Genomic DNA, 20,702 nt, shown 5'->3' with positions numbered 1-20,702 from the left:
ATCCGAACTAATCCACTAGTTGCACATTGCGCAGAGGCCGGCATCCTTTGTTATTCGCCTCTATTTTGAATATCACCATGTCTATCGCAACGAGCATACTCCCTACAGATAACAAGTCTACGACATCCTCACTGTCGAGGACACCCCTTTGGCCAAGATCGGTCACACCTACTTCCCCTATAAACAACTCGTTACGTAGAAAAGGCTCATTCCTCCGCCATGATTCATCGGAAGAGATACCTAGTTCACACGATTCCATATTCGAAGCTTACTACCTTTCTGGCAGTGAAGGAAGCTTCCACAAGGCCGAGTTGATCGATATTCCAAGCCGCGTTCCCAGACTCATGCTACGAAATGACGAGAATAGTCGAGCAACCTCGCCTTCTAGTGTCGCGGATACGATCCCATTCCGCTACGGCAATGGAACGGTACTTGACACGATCACGGAGCAGAAAAGCGTAGCCACTCTCCGGAGCAAAAATACGAGAACCAAGTCCGCGGAAGCCAGCCCGAACGTGCCATTCCTAACCCACCGAGACAGTTTCATATTATCGAAGACCCCTCGCCGGATGGTGTCCTTCAGTCTCGATGATATCGAGCTCATCAAGCAGTCCTACCATGACGCATGCACTACAATTAAGAAGGAGGCTTTCCAGCCCCTGCTTCTTGAGCACATATACGCGGAACCGAAGACTCCTATTCACGCACCGCCTGATAGACCTCCAACTCCTGAGGGCATGCCATCGTGGACGGAGGCTCAAAAAAGACCTATCCTGCCACGACGCAGACCACAGCCTGTTAAGCAGAACATCTTCCGAAAATTCCTGGGTATGCCAGGATTCCCTAAGAAAACATCTTCTCAGGAGAGAGATAGAACCTTATCTGCGCCAGTAAGAGGCCGTACAGCTCCGCGGTTCCGCCCTCCAAAGAGTGTCTATGGTCCTATCGATCAACATCCATTCTTCAGTGCCCCATTGGCGCGAATAGATGAGCCTCAACCGGTATTCGCAAGCGGTACTCTTGACCCTACCTCTGCTATCATGCCCAAAAGTAAGCGTTTACGCAAGGAACACAAAGTCAGATTTGCAACCTCTGCAACGGCCCAGGACTCTGAGTTCAACGTCCCTCAAGCTGCGGTTGAGTCGACGGTAGACGTTGCACCTCATCCATTCCAACCATTTCAGAGTACTGTTACGGAACTGTCAAACAAGGAACCTTGCACGCATCGAAAGACCAGCGGCGGGAGTACAAGGCTTAGGAAACCGGTACCTGGCCATCTCTTGGGAGCAGAATACACACTTGTGCCTCTGCCTCCGTCTCCTGAACCTCCTCGTGGTGTCCAGCCTTATCTTCGGCCATATCCGATTGGCTCTCCAATCGATCATACACCCATATGTCGGGTTCTTCCCGAATCTACCACCAATAGCCAGCTCACACAGAACGAGCTTGACTCTCTCTGCGTCCTCGACAGCCCCCGTGCCCGCTCCTTCTCTATCTCGTCAACTAGCCACCTCATGTCCGGTGCCCTGAACGCGCCGTCTTCCCCGCCGCTCATGGTTCCGCTACCTACTTCGCATGAGTCTCCTGAACTCAAGAAGGAGCAGGCTTGGTGCTGGAGATGCTCGCTCCAGTCCGCGCTCGGAAAGCTGGATCAGTGGTGGTTGAAAAGCGCCGGATGCATGTGCTTTGTATGCTGTGGCTTTGATACAGATGGGGATGGTAGAGGGGTAAGGAAAATTATTAAAAATATGGCTGGAGAGGGTGAGGATGTTAACAGGGCGAGGGTAGTGGTCATGAGTCAGACACCAGCTAAGGTTCTCTGAGGCAATCTGGGAAGGGAGATCATGATTGCCGACGGATGGGTGGATGGAATGGAGTGGTAAGTGGCGTTTGAGCGTTAGTCCGTGTGCGATGGATAGATGGGAAGACGAGGCGAAATCATCATTAGATTGGCGTTTACTGGTTTGACTGAATGCTAGTATGTTCGAGTGTTTTTATTGACAGCCTCTTTGACTATCTATCTATTTGTGTGCGAGAGGGGGAGAAAAAAAGAGAGAAAATAGAATGCTCTTCTATTGTCAACGTCTCACGAGTCACGGGATACCTGGATCTGGATATGATAGGCGTCGTCAATACTCGATCCGGGCTAGTTCCCATGGATTTGCCACTGCATCGCAAGTGAGCCTTGAATCTTGCCAAATAGCTCAAAGATGATTCGTCTCTGTTTCATCGGGACTTCTGCATATGGATATGGATGTCCGTGTCTAAACAGCCCGGGCATCACCCAGATGATGAAGTCATGATGATGATGGACGGTAGCGTGGGGCGAATATCCTCGATATGATATTATATATCAGGAATGTGACTGAACTGTAAGTTTTCTTCACTTTACTTCATTCTTCTTTGTATATTGTTCTCTTTCCTCAGCTTCATCATACTAACAAATCTGTTAGAAATATATATACATATAACCTATTATCAGACAATCCACCCATCCTCTCAATATGGCCTCAACACACACTTCCGGCGATCAATATCGCAACTACCAAGACGACCGAGCCGCAAAGGCTCAAGATACCACCTACACGACATCCAATGGTGCACCCATGCCACACCCATATGAAGCCCAACGCATGGGCGAGAACGGTCCTTTGCTCCTGCAAGACTTCCACCTGATCGACCTCATCTCCCACTTCGACCGCGAGAGAATCCCCGAGCGAGTTGTGCACGCTAAAGGTAGCGGAGCTCACGGTGTCTATAAGACTACCGACTCATTGGAGGATCTCTGTCTCGCCGACATGTTCAAGCCCGGCAAAGAGTGCCCCATCACCGTCCGCTTCTCCACCGTCGGCGGCGAGTCCGGCTCTCACGACTGCGCTCGCGACCCCCGCGGCTTCTCCGTCAAGTTCAAGACGGATGAAGGCAATTGGGATATCGTTGCAAACAATACACCGATTTTTTTTCTACGCGATGCTGCAAAGGTGATTTTCATTTCTTCTAAAGCATTTCCCGGCTGGCGTTATGTTTAGATTCTGGTTTTCTGGCTTTTAAGCGAACTTTCACGTTAAACCAGCCACTGACTGCTGCCAAGTTTCCACACTTCATCCACACGCAGAAAAGAGATCCCGCAACGCATCTCACGCATGCTGACGACTCGACCATGTTTTGGGATTACTTGTCTCAAAACCCGGAGTCGGTACATCAGGTTATGATTCTGATGGGCGATCGAGGTATTCCGGATGGATACAGATTCATGCACGGATATTTCGGCCACACAATGAAGCTTGTGAACAAGCAGGGCGAGTGGGTCTATTGCCAGTTCCATATGAAGTCGCAGCAAGGTACCAAGTTCATCACCCAGGAAGACTCTGCGTCCAAGTCTCCGGATTATTCCCAAAAGGATCTGTACGAGGCCATCGAGCGCGGCGAATTCCCCAAGTGGACTCTCGAGGTACAGACCATGACAGCCAAACAAGCCGAGGAGCTCTGGGAGACGGAGAAGATTAACGTCTTCGACCTCACCCATGTCTGGCCACACTCGCAGTTCCCGCTCCGCAAGGTTGGAGAGTTCACGCTGAACGAGAATGTGAGAAACTACTTTGCCGAGATCGAGCAGGTATGCTTTAACCCGGCGCACCTTGTACCGGGTATCGAACCGTCTGCCGACCCGGTCTTGCAGTCGCGTCTCTTCTCCTACCCGGACGCTCACCGCCACCGCGTGGGCGTCAACTACCAGCAGCTCCCCGTCAACGCACCGCGGGTGAACTACCGCATGGGGAACTTCCAGCGCGACGGTGCCATGGCTTTCATGAACCAGGGCGGTCGGCCGAACTACATCTCGTCGATCGAGCCCATCAGGTTCCGCGAGCGCTCGGTGAAGATCGACGAGGTGCACGCCCACTTTGCCGGCAGTGCCGTGTCCTTCCTATCCGAGATCCGGCCCGAGGACTTCAACGCCCCCCGCAAACTGTGGGAGAAGGTCTTCGACGCCAAGGCGAAAGAGCGCTTCATCTCGAACATTTCCGGACACATGGCGAACTGCAAGGACAAGGAGATCATCAAGCGCCAGATTGGCATCTTCCGCGAGGTGAGCGAGGATCTGGCTACCAGGCTTGAGAAAGCTACGGGTGTGAAGGGGTACCCTGGGATTAAGGATTTGAGGTTCAATGGTACGCACAATGGGATGGCGGAGGATAAGGCGAAGAGAGTGGCGAATGGGATGGGATCGTCTGCCAAGATTTCTGAAAGTAATGGAGCGCCGGTCAAGGGGACGCATTCCGGGCCGGCGAGGCGGGTTGGGGAGAGTGGTGTTACGCTCAATGGTGTGCATTAGGCTGTGATACCGGTTGTAACAATAGGTTAGGATAACGTAGCATTTTCCCAGGTTGGGAGAGTTCTTTAAGTAAGCATTGCTTGGACCTTGAGACTAAGCACTCTTCTGCTAAGGAAAACTCATATCAGATGTTGTTTTTACTCCTCCATTTTTAACATACATTCACCTATATAGCATTTTAGATTCTAGGTCGCTTATTATTGACTCTGTGCAACATCCCTTTCCTCACAGTTTCCCAGATCTGTGTCCCCACCTAAACTATAAATTTCCAGCCTGCGAAGAGAAAAACAAAACATCTTCCAATCGACCTACCGGCAACTGTACAATTCGCACGTCTTGTCTTATCAGATTTCGGTAGACAATCCCGTCGCCCCTGGTCTCTCCAAGGGTCGAAAACCGAAGTGCGAGCTTGCTTTCAAGACCAGTGCTATTCGTAACATCCACGAAGCACCTTAATGAATTGTTGTCAAAGTCGGAATTGCTATCGTTTAAGGCTATCGTTTAATTTCAAGTTCCCTTCATTTATTTACTATTATTTTTCCAATTCCTGGACTCTTCTAATTCCGACGAAGAGTTGTATGATCCGTAGTAGTAAGAAAAATACGCGGTTTTATAAGTGGCGGAAGAGCCTAACTCGAAGCTCATCTTCAAGGCAAGAGAGGAGGCTAGTAAGAAAGTCCAGCTCGCTCGCTCACTGCTCAAGAGGCTGCTGAGATCGATTCTTTTCTCGCACGGCTTGTCAAGGAAGGCTCACTCTATGAAGGGACATGGAGAGAGTATAGTCGTGTAGGCTTTAACACGGTCCTGATGCTAGTAAACGCGTGGTTACATAATGACTGGCTTAACGAATGGCGTAAGCTCGTGGGATGCACGCATTTCAAAGCTGCTTAGTATAGTTTTCAATTGCGGCTTGTGCCTCCCGAAGTGGAGATGACGTCCGCTCAGATCTGTACGAAGGCATGGAAGTGTTGACCTACCAAGATCTGAATCTCTTGTACCATGGAGGTACAAAGATGCCCGCAAGCTTACATTGCAAGTCTATCTCCGCTAACACATGTTTGCTAAGGGATTGAAAACTATTGGAATCGTTATCAATGTCATAATCGCTGTCATTGACTTTTAGGTTACTTGTATTTATTAATTTTTTTCTTCCATTTCCTGGATTCTTTTCATTCTGACGAGAAGTTGTATGATCGTGGTAACGGACCCGGATTCAATTGTGGAATATCTTGCCAGCAACGCAGATCAGCAAAGACTTGGTCGATAAGACCGAGAATTAAAAGAAGTCGGAAGGAATCTTCGGCGGCGAGCTCTAATAGTAATAAGCGTAATGAAATCGTTTTGTGCTTGCTTGCATCCGCTTTATAATCCTTTAAAGCTTTAAAGCGAAAGGTGCCCCGAAGAATTACGCCGGCCGGCGTTTTAAATGCCGTGGTATATCCAAACCCCTGAATAAAAATCTGATATTTTCAGCTTCTATCTCGAGTTGGGTAAGGTTCTACTGTGAGACCAACAAACTGTCGGTGAATTCAAGAACTGCATATTCCCTATCCATCATTCCGTCGATCCATATTGTTTTACGCTTTCTCGCTAGTACGCTGTATATTATACCCATTATCAATTTTATAAATCTATAGGTCCATACTCTGATTTGCGCATTCTGGACAAACTGTTTGAGCAAAGTTGCAACCCCGTCATGGGAATGGCAGCAGGGAGCTCTTTCTCTCCTAACCTAGAGTTCACTCTTTGAAGTAATACGCATCCTCACTACCGCAACTTAAGGGCTTGCTTATATGATTATTTGTCGTGTAGAGTTCAAATTTAAAGGTTTAGATGGATAATATCAGCCTGCTTTTGTAAGTGCTATAGTGCCCGAGGCTAGAGGGCTCTTGAATGCTGTCAATTGTATTGTAGCAATATTACATATACTACTGTCGATTCAGTCGGTATTCGTCTAGATTGTGTTCGGTTCCGTAAACTGGCACGCGACGCCTAGGTGCCAATAACAGGCGCTGGTAATGAGTTCTTGCTATCATTTCGATAATCACTCTCGCACCAATAGCTAGAACTGCATGGCTATCTCAAGCCCAAGATTTTTTAATGTTGCTAAATAACCTTTTTTCCAATTTATCGCTCGTCATCTTTCTGATTATTTAGTATTCTGTTATAGTTGAAGCAAAGCAAGCAAGAGGGGATCATTGACTTCTCATCGCCAATAACACGGAGGCGCTATCCAGAGAAGGCAGCTGTCGATTATTAAAGTGCTATCAACACTTCCGTAAATAGTTTGAATTGACCTCACAGCTTTGGGGGCCCTCAGCAAGCAGATTTGGGCCGCGAAGATAGTCTGTATATTCTTCTTGTTATCTTTAAAGCGGTGTTGCGCTTGGAAGAGTTATCCATAATATTGTTCTGCTGAACAATATACGGGATGTGGTAAATCGATTTCCGCGACAGGATTAAGCTCTTCTTGAGCCGTGAGACAGTCTGGTTGCTAGTCTTCCTCGGACGATTAATCTGGAGACTTATGCATAAGAACTTAGAAAATATAAAAGCGTCGTTTTCCAACTCTTCTCCGCCTAGGTCATCGAGGTTTGTGGACACATCTCTACCGCTAAATGGAAAAGGTGTTTTGAGTGAGAGCAAATATGCAGGTTGCAGTAATGGGCAGCGTACTGAATATTTATAGTTATAACTGAAGAAAACTTTTTTGAAGTATGAACACTAATATTTCTAGATATCAATTCAATACAGAAGAAATAATCAATTAAGAGGGATCATGTCGGTATCACAGGTACCGAGTGAGAAGTACGAATATAGGGAGGGTGGTACAAATTGTATTCGTAAAGTCTGAAGAGGTCAGCTATTCTAGCCAAGGGAGAGTTATATGCTGGTGCCAAGGCCGGCCACCTACTGTAGCCACGTGACCTTGGATGCCTACGCCCTATATTCTCACAGAACGAATAGAAATGGGTAAATGACTTCCTTTCCAAAGCATTAACCTCTACTCTCATAGAATAGATGGGTTTACAAGTGAATATAGGAGCTATCATCTAGGCCATACTGACGGTAGACTATTCACTTCGCAGTATAAGGGGACAGAACTGAACCTTTGTACCTCCTTAAGTAAATGCCAAGTCTCTGACGATAGACGCCATCGCAGACCTCGGAAGAACAAAAATCTAGTTAGGCATTTCTTCCCGTGATACACCAATTGGGAACCATTTGTGGTTTTGCCTGGTACTTTAGCAGATACACATGGAGTTTCTGTTAAGAAGCAGAGCAATGGTTGAACTGTGGCTGTCCTGGGAAGGTGATGATTGATATTTCTTTTGCGCAAAACCATATACAACCTGACTCTCGACCTCCTACTTTTCAAGCTTTTTTTATATATAAAAGAAAAGACCTTTCTTTTCACATTACTCTTCTGTTGCTATCTATTATCTTTCCAACTTTCGCTATCAAATTAAATACTTTCAATATTATTAATCAGTTTTAAGCTTTAGTAATTGATCAATAACTGTTAGTATCCGTCACATTAAAGGTGTGCATAAAAACCAAGACTCGATACCTACGAACGTACTTCTTATATTCTCTTTAAATAAGTATATTCTAGTGAGATAGAGTTATGACTTCTTAGAGGAAAGGACGTTGAGCGCGGTGATGATCGAGTTATCTCGTCTCCACGGCGTGCTGAACCAGAACGAAATCGTGATAATATCTCGGAGAGGCTTTGACGATAGGCTAAGACCTAGGTTCCCCACGAAGAGAACTCGTACGTTGAACTCTTACTATCTGAAAACTTGTGCTGGCGGTGGACATTCTGGATTTTATATGTCACACACAGAACGGTATTCACCCCTTTTTTCCTCCCTCGCTTATTCCATCCCTAAGCGAGGAAAAAAAAAAAGAAAAGCTAATAAACAAACGATCTTCCTCTACGAAACCCCCCCTCCTCTCGGCCCTAACCTCGACCCTCACCTATATCACTCTGTAATAACAGCTCTTTCAGCCGCACTTCTCCCACCTATTTCTGACCGACATCCAAAAAGCCGACATCGTCGTCACGCAGCAGTGGCTAAGCCTTATCATCCGGCAGTCCTCCATACGGCAGGGCCTCCTCTCCAGCACAGGCGCGGCCAAAAGGACGACGTTCGCGTACCCGCTGTAGATCACGCGCACAGCATCCTTGGCGTCATCGTGTCGCTGCCCACGACGTCCATCGAGGTGCACGGCATGGGCATCTTCGAGAAAGATCTTCGAGGTCGGCAACACGATGCTCGGAGTGCTGCAGGCGCGCGGGGCGGCGGTCCTCCTGTCCGTGAACATGAGCACGGCGCCGGACCCGTTCGCCGAATTCGTTAGGAAGCTGGACCAGACGTCGAGTTCCCAGCGGCAGTATGCGAATCTGGTGCTCGCGAGAACGGCGGAGAAGCCGGTGGTCCAGCGTTTTGAGATGCCGGTTTGTTCCGGGCTCGGGGATGGGTCGCGTGCAGCTGGTGGTGGGCTCGGAGGGAGAGAGTTCCCGTTTGGGATGCAGGATGCAAGTGCAGCGAGGCAGTGGAGGGGGAGTATCGTGGGGGAAATTGGGGCTGTGGGTCTGCTTGGCAAAGGAGGAGGAGGATGAGGAGCGGAAGAGGCTGACAGCGCCGGTGCTGAGGATAAAATGCCGAGGCAGCATCGTAGGACAAATTGACGAGGTTGGGACGTATAGGGTTAGTTATCCAGGGAGATGATGGGCAAGCCCGGGAACAAATCATGGACGGCAATCAGGGTTGGGGAGAAGGAGAAAAGGGTGCGGATGGAAGGGGAGTGGTGCGATCTGGATCATGGACGAGGAAGAGTGAGTAGGGCTCACTTGATGGATGTGAGTGGGGGTGGGGGGTACTAACGAATTGGAACGTTGGACCCGGAAATACCTCAAACAAAGCCAGTGGCATATTCTTTGATTCTTTTCTCTCTCCTAGAAAGCCCCTCTGAACTGATCCACCAGCTGCCGCCCCAACGTCCTCCTCCTCCCCGGCCCAACTTCGCCCCCAAGCCGTCCATCACTCCCCGTCGCCTCCGCTTCCCTTTCGCCCCCCTCCGTCTCCAATCTTCGCCTCATACCTTCAAAATCTCTCTCTCGACCACTCTTCTCCTCACCCACCACCCACCCGGGGACCCTCCATCTGGTAAAGCTACCCGGCAGCACTTCATTCCGCCACATGTAACCCACTACCCACCCCACAGTCGCACACAAGAGGCTGCCAGGGAATTGAGACAGAGCGAGTTGAATGGCGGGTAGGTAGACGTAGGATTTGTCCGAGAAGGTGAGGCCTGTGAAAGAGCCTGGTGATGGATTGGGGGATGACAGAAAGGAGGAAGCGGCGATACGGTATTTGTAGACGTATGGGATTACGGCGTGGTATTGGGCTAGAAGGGAGAAAATGATGGGAGTGGGACCTGCGGGCAAATAGTTGAAAGTATTTAGAGAAATGGGGCGCAGGAAGAGAGCCAGGAGGAGGGGCGCGAGGACGGTGGTAAAGAAGAAGGAGAGGGCGATAAAGGACTGGTAGGTTTCCGTTATTAACTTTTGCTCTGCTGCCTGCTTCCCTCCATTTTCAAAAGAAGATATATGAATAGGAGGGACCATGTATGTGTATAGAGGGTATGGAGGAGAGAGAGCTTACAGCGTATTTCCTGCTTCCCCATAACCGTTCGACAACACGCATATTATACACCGTCATTGCTGCGAACAGCACCTCTGTGCTATTGGTATAGCATAGCTGGTAAGCGAAGATCCGCCATAACTGGTGATACCGCCATAGGTGAGGATCGACTTGGATATAGAAGTAATGCTTTGTGTCCGTGACACTAGCCAAGATCGAGAAGCCGATGAGGAGGAAGGTAAGGCTGCGGGAGACGGGTGCGTTGGCGAAGCCGGTGGATAGCATAGTATCTAGTTGTACCTATCTGCGTCTATGGTCGAGACTGGAGGAGGAAGAGGTCGGATCATTGATCCACTGACCGGTTGTTGGGAGAGTGTTGAATCGATTGATGGATGTTGGTTGTCGGCAGAAATGTCGCCCGCCTCAGCCTCCCTGGGCGATGATGTAGCGTGGCCTGAACGCCATGGGCAAGGCTTTGCTGTGGCACTTCTGGGCAGCCAGCCGCGTCAGTACTTCAATTGCACTGCCATCCACGAAGCCTCGCCTCTTCGCGCATTACGCACTCTCTATGTGCAGCAATCCTACAAAAGCAGCCAGTGCTACCACTTTACACTTCTTCATATAACCAAGCACCATTCGCAAAACCGACCTCCCTTCACAAAAACCCAAATTCGCGCATCGAGAACTAGAGACCGAGGAGATACAAACTTGCTGGCCCGATGGCTTCACCACATCTAACCCAGCTGCGCAAGTGGATGCTGGAATCGCCGCCTGTCGAATGGGGCATCAACCAGCTGAGGGAAATGCTGATTGGGGCACTGAGGCAGGGTTCTATCCCGCAACATGTTGCGTTTGTAATGGATGGGAACAGGCGGTTTGCGAGGAGCCATAAGATTGAGACGGTCGAGGGACATAATCTGGGATTTGAAGCTTTGGCTAGGGTGAGTCCTGGCGGTTTGGAACCAGCGACATGGCTAATCCAAATAGATATTAGAAGTCTGCTATAAATCCGGCGTCAAGGTTGTTACGGTCTATGCATTTAGCATCGAGAACTTCAAGAGGAGTAAATACGAGGTTGATGCCCTGATGGAAATGGCAAAGATCAAGCTCTCGCAGTTGTCCCAGCATGGGGAATTGCTGGATCGCTATGGAGCTAGCGTCAGGGTCTTGGGCAACAGAGAGTTGCTCCGGCCGGACGTGGTCGAGGTTATTGACAAAGCGGTGGATATGACCAAGAATAACGGGGCGTGAGTACTTCCCTTGCCCCAAGCTTTACTGCTCCCCTACTTCAGGTTTTTGATGCATATCGCTAAGAAAGTAGGTGTGCGTTGAATATCTGTTTCCCATACACTTCCCGAGACGAAATTACCTCGGCTATCAAGTCCACAGTAGAGGATTACACCAAACCTTTACCAGCACACGCCAGACCATTCTCACAGACGAGAATCACGCAAAAGATCCGCTCCCGAAACCTTAGCACGTCTCCCCTCCGCCCCAGCTCTCCCACGCCATCAAGCACATCCGACATCGACGATTCGATATCCTCCACCACCACTCTGAATCCGGAAAGTCCTCCCAACGATAGCCATGAGTATATCTACCCGGATCCTGAATCGATAACTTCAGACACTTTAGAAGATCACATGTTCACGGCTGGTGATCCACCCTTGGATATGTTGATCCGAACAAGTGGGGTGAATAGACTGAGCGATTTCATGCTATGGCAGTGTCACGAGAATACCGAGATAGTGTTCCTGGATGTGCTGTGGCCCGAGTTCGATCTTTGGTCCTTCTTACCGGTGCTGGTGGAGTACCAATGGCGGCAGAAACATGTTGAGGAAAAGCCTATGGCGAACCTGCCTCTGAAGACAAAGGTGCGGTAGAATTGTCATGATGCAGCAGTGAGAAAGATGCCTGGTGAAAGCTTAAGCTTAAGCGTGGACAGACGTTGGCAATCTGTGGTGATTTGTTGCTGTTAAGCTTTGATTTCATGTGTCAAGTGGAGTTGGGATGGGGGATCAGTGCCAGCATGGACTTTAGAAGCCGCGGATGTTTTGAGTAGATACCATGGAAGATGAGAAATGAACCTCGGAGCAGCTCCACGTTGTCGATTATGGGCAATGGGAAATTCGATAGTCATTTATCCTTTCCACCTGTGTACCTACCTAGGTACCTACATACCTTCCTACCGGTACCTACCTAGGCTTCAACTCTTCCATCCCGATATTTCATTATCCCGGTCCGCAATCGATGATAAGCCCGCGGTGTTCTGCCGCTTCAGACCGATACCAAATACACACTCCCATCACCCGGACACTTACGCTCACCTCTCCTCTCCTGTCCCCTCCCCAGCTTTCTCTCTCACATCTACGCACTCTGCTAGGGGCTTCCTCTGCTCTGCAACAACCCTCAATGTCCGGCACAAGCTAATAGCCCTCTGCCCGCTACGTCTACACCTTTTTTTCGCGTGTCGCACACTTCCACGTCTCTCCTCTTCATCACGCTCCTCTTCCGCCACGAGAAAACCTCCTCCTACGATGAAAACCTCAAAGCAAGCCCCCGCCGACCTGGCATCAAGTCGCAGAGCTCAGCCCCTCCGTCAGACACGAAACAATCCCCCCAGATCCTCCACCTCCGGCTCTCGTAACTTGGGATCCAGAGGGTCTCTGGGCGGCGGTGTTGCTGAAGATACTCCCATAGAGATCTTCCCCGCGATCACATCTTTCGCCGACGCAATTACCGCTCTACCCAAAGAACTCGTGCGCCACTTTACACTGCTGAAAGAGGTCGATGCGAAAATCTTTGCGCCGGAGGAAGAACTCGGTCGGCTCGTTGCAGCGGCGCTCGACGCATCTCTGCCCAGAGCTTCCCAACCCGACTCACATCTTGCTCCGGGCCCAACATCTGTTCCCATGAGCGCACAAGGGAGTATCAATGGCAGTATTGTAAACGGTCAAGCACTCTCGGTCACATCTGCCGTTGGCCCTGTCGAAGCTCCCAACGCGTGGGATCCCGCCAATATCCCTCGTCGACAGCTATTCCAGCAGTGCGCGTACACGATGCAGAACATGTTGGTTTCACTTGACGAGAAGAACCACGTTATTTGTACAGCGACGGAGGCGCTTAACAAACAACTTGCGCGCATAGACGAGTGCTTCCCGTACGTCGAGCTCGAGATCAGTGAAGAGGCACGGTTCGGCAGTACTACACACTGGGCATATCCTGAAAACAGACAACCGAAAGCTCCAGCAGGCGTCTCGAGGAGGGAAGTCATACCACCACAAAACTTGTCCGCTGCCGCTCAGCAGCTTGCTGACGAGGCGGCTGCGAGGAGTGAGGCGAGGAAACAGGCTATGCTTGAGAGGAGGAAGGGCAAGAATCAGCATACCGAGTCGGACTTCGACGACCAAGATGTGAAACAAAAGGATAAAAAGCTTCACGGAAACACGAAGTCCAGAAAGACTGCTGATGTGTCGACTGCTGTCGGACTGGGAATATCGAATGCGGCTACGAGTAGCAATCCGCCTAAGCGGCGCAAAGTCGACAAAGGTCCTGCTGGGGGTGTTGTTATGGAGAAGTCGCTCAGTTCGGCGCCCGCTACTAATGGGACAGCGGCGAAAGGAAAGGCTGCAAGCCCGCCAGAGACACCAATACCCGAAGGCGGAAAGAAGAAGCCGAGAGCGACTGCAATGAATGGACAAGCTAGAAAGAGGTATGTCTCGGTCGGATTGGGGGTCGCAATTGCTAATGGGAACAGGAACAACACAGCCGCCTCAGCAATGCCCCCATCTTTGGCCTCCTCGCCCATACGAAGCACATTCCCAGAGATAGCTGGAAAGACAGGAGGCAAAGGAACACCGCCACCCACCAACGGTAGACCTACGGCAGCAAGAGGAAGACAGAACTCTACGCAGTCCCTGGTAGAAAAGCGGCCACAATCACCGGCCTCCAGTAAGCCGAATGGAACAAGCACTCCAGACCTGGCAGCTGCGGCAACAGTGACCGGTCGCAGTATCCCAGAGGTCAAAGCGACAATGAAAGAGACAGCCAACAATTCCAAAGAGCAACTGGTAGAAGAAGTTCAACCAGAAGAAGCTGGCGGCGTCGGCGGCGCCGTAGTCGGAAACCGGAGAGACAGCACAGCCAAGGTCGAACCCGAGACAAACCTCGATAACCTCCTCCTCCAAAACACCACCACGAAGTCCGGGCGGGCCAGTAAACCCTCCACCCCTGCCATTCTGCAATTCCCCGACCCGAACCGGTCGCGGTCGTCTCGCGCCACCGAGTCTTCGAATGTTAGCAATAAGCGCAGCCATAAAAAAGGGGCTGGGCAAGCGGCCCAACTGGCGCAGCAAGTTATGCAGAATGGTGACGAGGAAAATGTTCCGGAACCGATGGAGGAGGATGATGATGAAGCTGTTGGAGACGATGAGCCGAGGTACTGTTATTGCGATGGTGTTAGTTATGGGGAGATGGTGGGATGCGATAGCGATACGTGTCAGAGAGAGTGGTTCCACCTGGAGTGTGTGGGATTGAAGGTTGCGCCTGTTGGGAAAGGTAAACGCACCATTTATTTTATTTCTCCCCAGCGACTCGAGAGCCGGTCGGGGCGTATGAGAGGGAAGGCATGCTAACGAAACGCAGCGAAATGGTACTGCGACGACTGCAAAGAAAAGATGAAGGCGAAGCGCCTCAGCACGCGGTAGCCAGTGACCACTTCCCAAAACTAGCTCGCAAACACACTTGCAAACATACCTACGGCGCACTGGGTACATATAGACAGGACTGGACATAGGAAATGGAATGACAGGAATACGAATCTTGACGGCGTTTACTGTTCTACCGGCGCTCGATCAGTTTGGGAGGCGAGCATTGTCCACCACCGGCCGATGGGGCCGGGAGCTGGAATATTATCATTGGACGGAGTCGACGCTTCCGGGTTATTATGCGCTGGTCTGGACGGGTGGGTAGATGGAACTGAACACGGATATATGACCTGAGTGGAATCTGGGGGTTTTTTTCTTCATGGGCGTTCACGTTATTCATTTCCTCGCGCCAGGAGCGAAAGTCAGTTGTATGAGCGAGTGGGCGAGCGAGAGACGTAACAAATGCCAATGCCAATGAAGCGAGTTTCTATCAATAATGTAAGCAGGCTCGATCGGTCGGATCACAGACGTTGCAGTTCCGCGACCCGCATGTACTGAATACTCCGTACAGAGTGACCACGACCCGACTTCGGTCCGAGAAAGAGAGGAGGAAAGAAGCTTTTTGCAAGCGATCTATGCGTAGATAACAAATCACGAAGGAGGAGGATGCAGGCGGCACACCCTGTAAGTTTGTAGCTCTACGGATGATCGAAATACTAAATGGCGATTCATCGAATGGAAGTGCAGATGGCGGAGCCCCTTGCGATGTGTTCTGCTTCTTCTTCCAATGAGAGGAAAGGAGGGGGTAAGAGGATCAGAGGATACGAGGATCAGAGGATAAGAGTATCAGAGTATAAGAGGATAAGAGGATAAGAGTATACAGTAAGAGGACAAGAGTATACAGTAAGAGGATAAGAGTATACAGTAAGAGGATAAGATTACAAGAGCATAGGAGTATAAAAGTATCAGAGTATAAGAGTAAGTCGGTCTTGCATTGAATGGAATGCCAAGGCCTTCCTTCATACCTGTCAAGGGGTGTCAAGGGCCAGACAGGTGACGCGTGACCAGCAAAGACAGCACAAGATCAAAGCCCATGCTCAAATGCCAAGTAATTGAGTTGAGGTTTAAAGGTTTAATTAAAGGTTTGATTGTGAGATCCAAAGTCTATATGTAAAAATACGCACTACTACCTACTACTATACTTACTTAGTACGTAGTACATGCACTACCCCACACGGAAATATAAAGATCCGGCCGGGCCCGGCAGGCTAGTCCAGTCCAGTCCAACCAAGGCCTTGAATCGACAGTCAAGCCTCAAGCCTCAAGCCTCAATCTACCGGTACGTCGCCACAACCAAATCATCGATACGGCAGCATTTTGCACACTTCGCCCCCGAATCTCAAACATCGTACCGCGCCACCTGATCACGCTCATTACTCATCGCTCACTTCCTCAATCCGGGGTCCTCCCCAAGGGCAAGGGCGGGGAAAGGGCTGTGGCGGCGCATTTCCTGGGTTTCCTTGACTAACAGCAACGCGGCCGTGTGTCAGACTTTCGCGGGGAGAGCAGGGCCGAGAAAGGCAGCTCTTCGCATCGCAGGGCAAGGCAGGGCAGGGCAGAGCATCGCAGGATATCGCAGGGCATCGCAGATAGGCCTAATCGCAGAAACAGGGCCGAGGAGAGGATCAGAGGATCAGAGGATCGTGTGTAGATAGGGACCTGGGAGGGCACATTCTATCCTCGCTCTTTTGCTATTCGCCTGCGCTGGAACCTCGGGGCCCCGGACCGCATCTCTTGGGGGTGACAAGTACAGTCATAGAAATCACGGCAGGCAAACGAAGCCTTGCTCCATATAAAGTACTACTACTACTACAACTATATAAGACCTCCGCGGAAGGCCCCAGAGCCCAGACCACCCAAAATCCTTACAAAAACCACAACCTCCCCTCCCAACGTATCAAGAGACAAAAAAGATACAAACAAAGGCAAGAAAGATACCGACTGGCCTCTCCATCCGCAATGGCCATCTCATCCCCTTTCTCCCAGGACAAGGCGACGGGGAAAGAGACTGTGCCCTACACGCCAGACAAGAGAACCTCGAAGGCGCAAGCACCGCCAACAAGTGATCGAATTGACCGCTCCTCGTTCTCTTCCTTCAAAGAGTCATACTCGGGGGGCGTGGCTCAGACTTTCACAGAGTCAAAGACAAGCACTTATCTACGGAACCAGTACTCGGCCAGCGACGAGAACGCCATCGACGACTCATCCAGCGGGTCAAGGACTCCCCCCGAGCTTGTTGAGGAACGACCAGAGGCCGGGCGAGGCATGCTCACGAACCCGCATAGTCTACTCCATGGATTCCTCTCTCCCTGTGACGGCTTTGTAGGATGGAAGAGGATCAGTGTGGGAGGCAAGAAGGCGAGCAAGAGTTTTGGAGACTTGCGAGAAGCGCTGAGATGGTCCTGGGACGAGTCGGGGGATGTGGTGATGCGCAACATAGACGTCGGCAAGGTCACGAAGTCTGAGAATGAGCTCTGTCCTGCTGGTGAGAGCAAGCTGGAGAAGCTACCTCAAGAGTTACTCGGTGCGTACCGTACCCATCCTCTATCGTCTATCCTCTATGTTCCCTCTACACATTTCTCTCGTGAAATCTCATCCAAAGTGCTGGGATATCGCCATCTACGTCATCGTCACACAACACAAAATTCACTCCGCGAACAACGGCTAATGTTTACACAGGTGCCATCATCGACCGGCTGGCAGTTGACATCCCACCCAATGGGTTTGCAGCCAGAAACGTGGATCTGATGTCTCTCCTGCTCACATCTCACAAAATCCATTTCGCTACCCTCGGCACTCTGTACGGTCAAGTCACGATTCCTCACTCCCGCATCTTCGCCAAGTTCCTGTCCAATGTGAAGGCGCATCCAGATCTCGGTATGATCGTGCGACGATTGGATTTCTCGCACTTCAACCCTACTGGGGCGGGTATCTCTGCGCGAGAACGAGCGTCGATCCAAAATTTGATCCCAGAGACTCTCCTCGCTTGCCTGCAGCTAACCACCAACCTCCAAGAGTTCCTCGCTCAAGAACACATCGATGATGAGCTCTCCCTAGCGGTTCTGAAGACGCTCTTTTGCGATCTCCCAAACCTCAAGGCTCTGGATCTCTGCGCTTGCTCGTCCCCTTCCTTTCGCAACTCCTTCCTCACCATCGTCAATACCAACATCCTACCCTCCATCCTCCCGATCAGCCGCCTCAGCCTGCACGAATGTACCGTCCTTCCCTCCTCAATCTACGACACCATCATACCGCGCTTAACACGACTCACCCACTTGGATGTAGCACACACCCGCATCACCGACTCCGCACTGCACTCCATCCCGCACACCGTGCAACTCACGCATCTTAACCTCAGTAAATGCTCGTTCCTGTCCGGCCCCTCCGTCGTGCACTTCCTGACCACACATCCGGCTGCCAAGACCTTAGTGTATCTGAACCTAGCCATGGACGCCAAATCGGCCGAGATGCTGTCCAGCGCCGACCTCACCGCTCTGCTGCCCTGCCTCCCATCCACCCTCCGCTCGTTAAACCTCAAAGGCTCGAAGATGGGAAGTGAGCATCTTCATCTCCTCCTCCCTTTGAGCAAACACGTCGAAGAGCTCGGTCTAGGACGACATCTCAATCTCTGCCAACTCACCCGCCTGTTCGTCCCTGACGACCAGGCGTCGCTGGAGGAGCAGCTGGCGTGGATCCCCCACTCGCTGCGCTACATCGACGTCTCGGACTTGTCCATCGCGCAGCTCGATCTGGGCACGCTGTTCGGCTCCGTCTGTCCTCTGTTGAAGTCCGTTGCTGAGCCATTGGAGGTTATTGAGCTATCTTCTGAAGTCCTCAAGCGCTTGGAGAAGGTGCCCGATGTAAAGAGGGTGGGCTGGTGCATCAAGGAGACTGGGCGACGGGGATGGCTTGTGAGGGTTCACAGGGGCGATGGGATCAAGGACGAAGGTGCTCGGGAGTGGAAGTGGGGTGCTACGTTTTGGGGGATGCGGAAGGTGCCCGTTGCACGGGCGGAGGTGGGGGGGTTGTATGGTGAGTTTTTTTTTCTTTTTGCTATATACTTCTGCTGACTTGGATTGAAAAGGCCATTACATGTTCAAGAAGACCTGATATGACCTCATTGTCAACCGACTGCGAAGCCTGGAACCGCATCTTCGCTTCTCGATATTCTCTTTGCGGATTGACTGAGAATAACCCCGCCCCGCTCGACACGACACGTATACATATTATGTACACCCCAGGCACACATACACCACAGGACCTACATCTTTTCCTCGTTTCATTCTCACAAAAAAGATCACAGCGTAGCGCCTCACCTGCTATAGCGCGATTGATATTTGGATTTTTCCCCTTCCTGCTTGGCTGCCACAGCGGTTTCGGCATCGCTTTGAAGCATGGAGTCTGGAGTCTGAAGTCTGGAGTCTAGGATCTCATGGAGCCTCTACCGGGGAGACACGCGCGGGAAATGACGGGTGGAACAAAGAATAAACAGCACGCCGGATCTCTTTTCTCCCTTTTTTTCCTTTCTGGGCGCCAGGCGGTGAGCGCGATGGGTCGAGCGGCTGTAACTTTCTGAGCTTCCGAGTTTCTGAGCGCTGAGTATATATATATATTGTTTGGTTAGCTTGCTAGCTTATAGCTGGAGAAGAGTAGGGAAAAAAAGAAGAAGAAATTTATAATCAAATACTTTCGTTTCAGAAATTAAATTTTTTTATTTATCTAATTTTTTTTTTTTTGGAAGTTTTCTCTATTTTATTTCAAGATTCTTGTTTCCTCCCACCCTTCCTCTTTCTTTTTCTTCTTTTTTAAATAAAAAGTTCTTTCTCTCTATCCCGATCCACTCCAATCTTCTACCTCCTCTTTTCCTCCTCCTCTTCTTCCTCTTCTTCCCTTCGGTCTCTGTATCATCAAAATCCAAATCCAAATCAAAACCTCCCCACCAAAAGGAGCCAAGTCAACCAACTTCCTTCGACCTCTATCCTACCTATCCTCATTTACCGACCCGCCCAAGAGAGAGTCTCGACATTGTACGTTCGCATGTGCCAGATCACCACCATTCATCGCAATTAAGAGAAAGGGGAAAGGAGAGGGGAACGAACCAGAAATTCCATTCTGCGCCTTTATGAAGAAGTATAATCGATTCGAAGTTTTGGAATTCGGAATCTTGGAGGATGTGGAGGATGGGAATGAGAATGGAGAGGGGAGGGGAGAGAGGGGAGGAGACACTGGATCGGATTTCTCCTTCTCCTCTTACTTTTCCTTTCGGCTCTGTGGCGCCGTAGCTTACCTAGCTGGGGATCCTCTCTCTCGTTGGGCTAATCACTACGTGAGCGAATCTTTGTGTACTCCTGTCAGATTCATATGGATATACACATCTCGAAATATATATATATATATTTTTTTTTTTCAAAAAGGATGAAGATGGTACGAGGATATCACGAAGAAGTACCCACGTTTCGTGGACATCGATCGGGTGATGGATGGGTTTATGTTGGTTAGTTACTTACTTGTCGCTTGCATGATCGATGATGTCCTCCCTGTGCGGAGGGGCGTTGTCGTTTGGGCCCCTCGGATGGATGATCTCACTTTGTTACATGCGAGTTGTTGGATTGTTTTGACAAGTGAAGCTAGGCTGGAATCTGGAGGGGGGGGGGAGGAGACAGGTTCGGTTTGAAAAAAAAAAAAGAGGGAAAGAAAGGAAAATTGCGTTGGGTTTCTTTCGGCTCCAGCGTGGGTGGGTGTTCGTTTTGGATTTGGGTTTGGGTTTGGGTTTGGGTTTGGGTTTGGGTTTGGGTTTGGATTTGGATTTGGATTTGGATTTGGATTTGGATTTGGACGGGCGGTGATCGTCGATCGATCGATCGCTTAAGTTAGCTTGACTTAGCTTGGCCTGTTGTTGTGTTGTTGTGTTGATGAGCTTTGTGGAAGGCCTTTTTTTTTTTTCTTTTTTTTTTCTCCTTTCCCCTCCGCTCCCCCCCCCCATCACCCACCTAACCACCCCCTAAAAAAAAT

At 50.2% G+C, this 20,702-nt stretch overlaps 6 protein-coding genes across 6 annotated transcripts; 5 read left to right on the top strand and 1 right to left on the bottom strand.

Moving 5' to 3' along the window:
• Window positions 1-77: 77 nt before the first annotated feature.
• Window positions 78-1,823, top strand: L3040_008068 (uncharacterized protein; the record flags this gene model as incomplete). Its single annotated transcript, XM_007291942.1, has 1 exon — window positions 78-1,823. One exon carries the CDS (start codon window positions 78-80, stop codon window positions 1,821-1,823), a length of 1,746 nt encoding a protein of 581 aa, XP_007292004.1.
• Window positions 1,824-2,504: 681 nt separating this feature from the next.
• Window positions 2,505-4,333, top strand: L3040_008067 (uncharacterized protein; the record flags this gene model as incomplete). Its single annotated transcript, XM_007291943.1, has 2 exons — window positions 2,505-2,981; window positions 3,092-4,333. 2 exons carry the CDS (start codon window positions 2,505-2,507, stop codon window positions 4,331-4,333), a joined length of 1,719 nt encoding a protein of 572 aa, XP_007292005.1.
• A 4,008-nt stretch (window positions 4,334-8,341) lies between these two features.
• On the bottom strand, window positions 8,342-10,269 carry L3040_008066 (uncharacterized protein; the record flags this gene model as incomplete). Its single annotated transcript, XM_066154798.1, has 3 exons — window positions 8,342-8,925; window positions 9,443-9,884; window positions 10,006-10,269. The coding sequence occupies 3 exons, from the start codon at window positions 10,267-10,269 to the stop codon at window positions 8,342-8,344; spliced, it is 1,290 nt and encodes a 429-aa protein (XP_066010692.1).
• A 434-nt stretch (window positions 10,270-10,703) lies between these two features.
• L3040_008065 (uncharacterized protein) lies at window positions 10,704-11,867 on the top strand (the record flags this gene model as incomplete). Its single annotated transcript, XM_007291945.1, has 3 exons — window positions 10,704-10,925; window positions 10,972-11,231; window positions 11,306-11,867. The coding sequence occupies 3 exons, from the start codon at window positions 10,704-10,706 to the stop codon at window positions 11,865-11,867; spliced, it is 1,044 nt and encodes a 347-aa protein (XP_007292007.1).
• Window positions 11,868-12,521: 654 nt separating this feature from the next.
• On the top strand, window positions 12,522-14,690 carry L3040_008064 (uncharacterized protein; the record flags this gene model as incomplete). Its single annotated transcript, XM_007291946.1, has 3 exons — window positions 12,522-13,696; window positions 13,742-14,541; window positions 14,629-14,690. The coding sequence occupies 3 exons, from the start codon at window positions 12,522-12,524 to the stop codon at window positions 14,688-14,690; spliced, it is 2,037 nt and encodes a 678-aa protein (XP_007292008.1).
• A 1,959-nt stretch (window positions 14,691-16,649) lies between these two features.
• Window positions 16,650-18,800, top strand: L3040_008063 (uncharacterized protein; the record flags this gene model as incomplete). Its single annotated transcript, XM_007291947.1, has 3 exons — window positions 16,650-17,214; window positions 17,370-18,722; window positions 18,775-18,800. 3 exons carry the CDS (start codon window positions 16,650-16,652, stop codon window positions 18,798-18,800), a joined length of 1,944 nt encoding a protein of 647 aa, XP_007292009.1.
• Between the last annotated feature and the right edge of the window lie 1,902 nt (window positions 18,801-20,702).

The sequence above is a fragment of the Drepanopeziza brunnea genome (genome assembly GCF_022702325.1).
Source record: "Drepanopeziza brunnea f. sp. 'multigermtubi' strain 214-2 chromosome Unknown ctg14, whole genome shotgun sequence".
In the NCBI taxonomy this organism is placed as follows: Eukaryota; Fungi; Ascomycota; class Leotiomycetes; order Helotiales; family Drepanopezizaceae; genus Drepanopeziza; species Drepanopeziza brunnea.
Note: the sequence above shows the minus strand (reverse complement) of the source record. Positions and strands in the feature narration are given on the sequence as shown.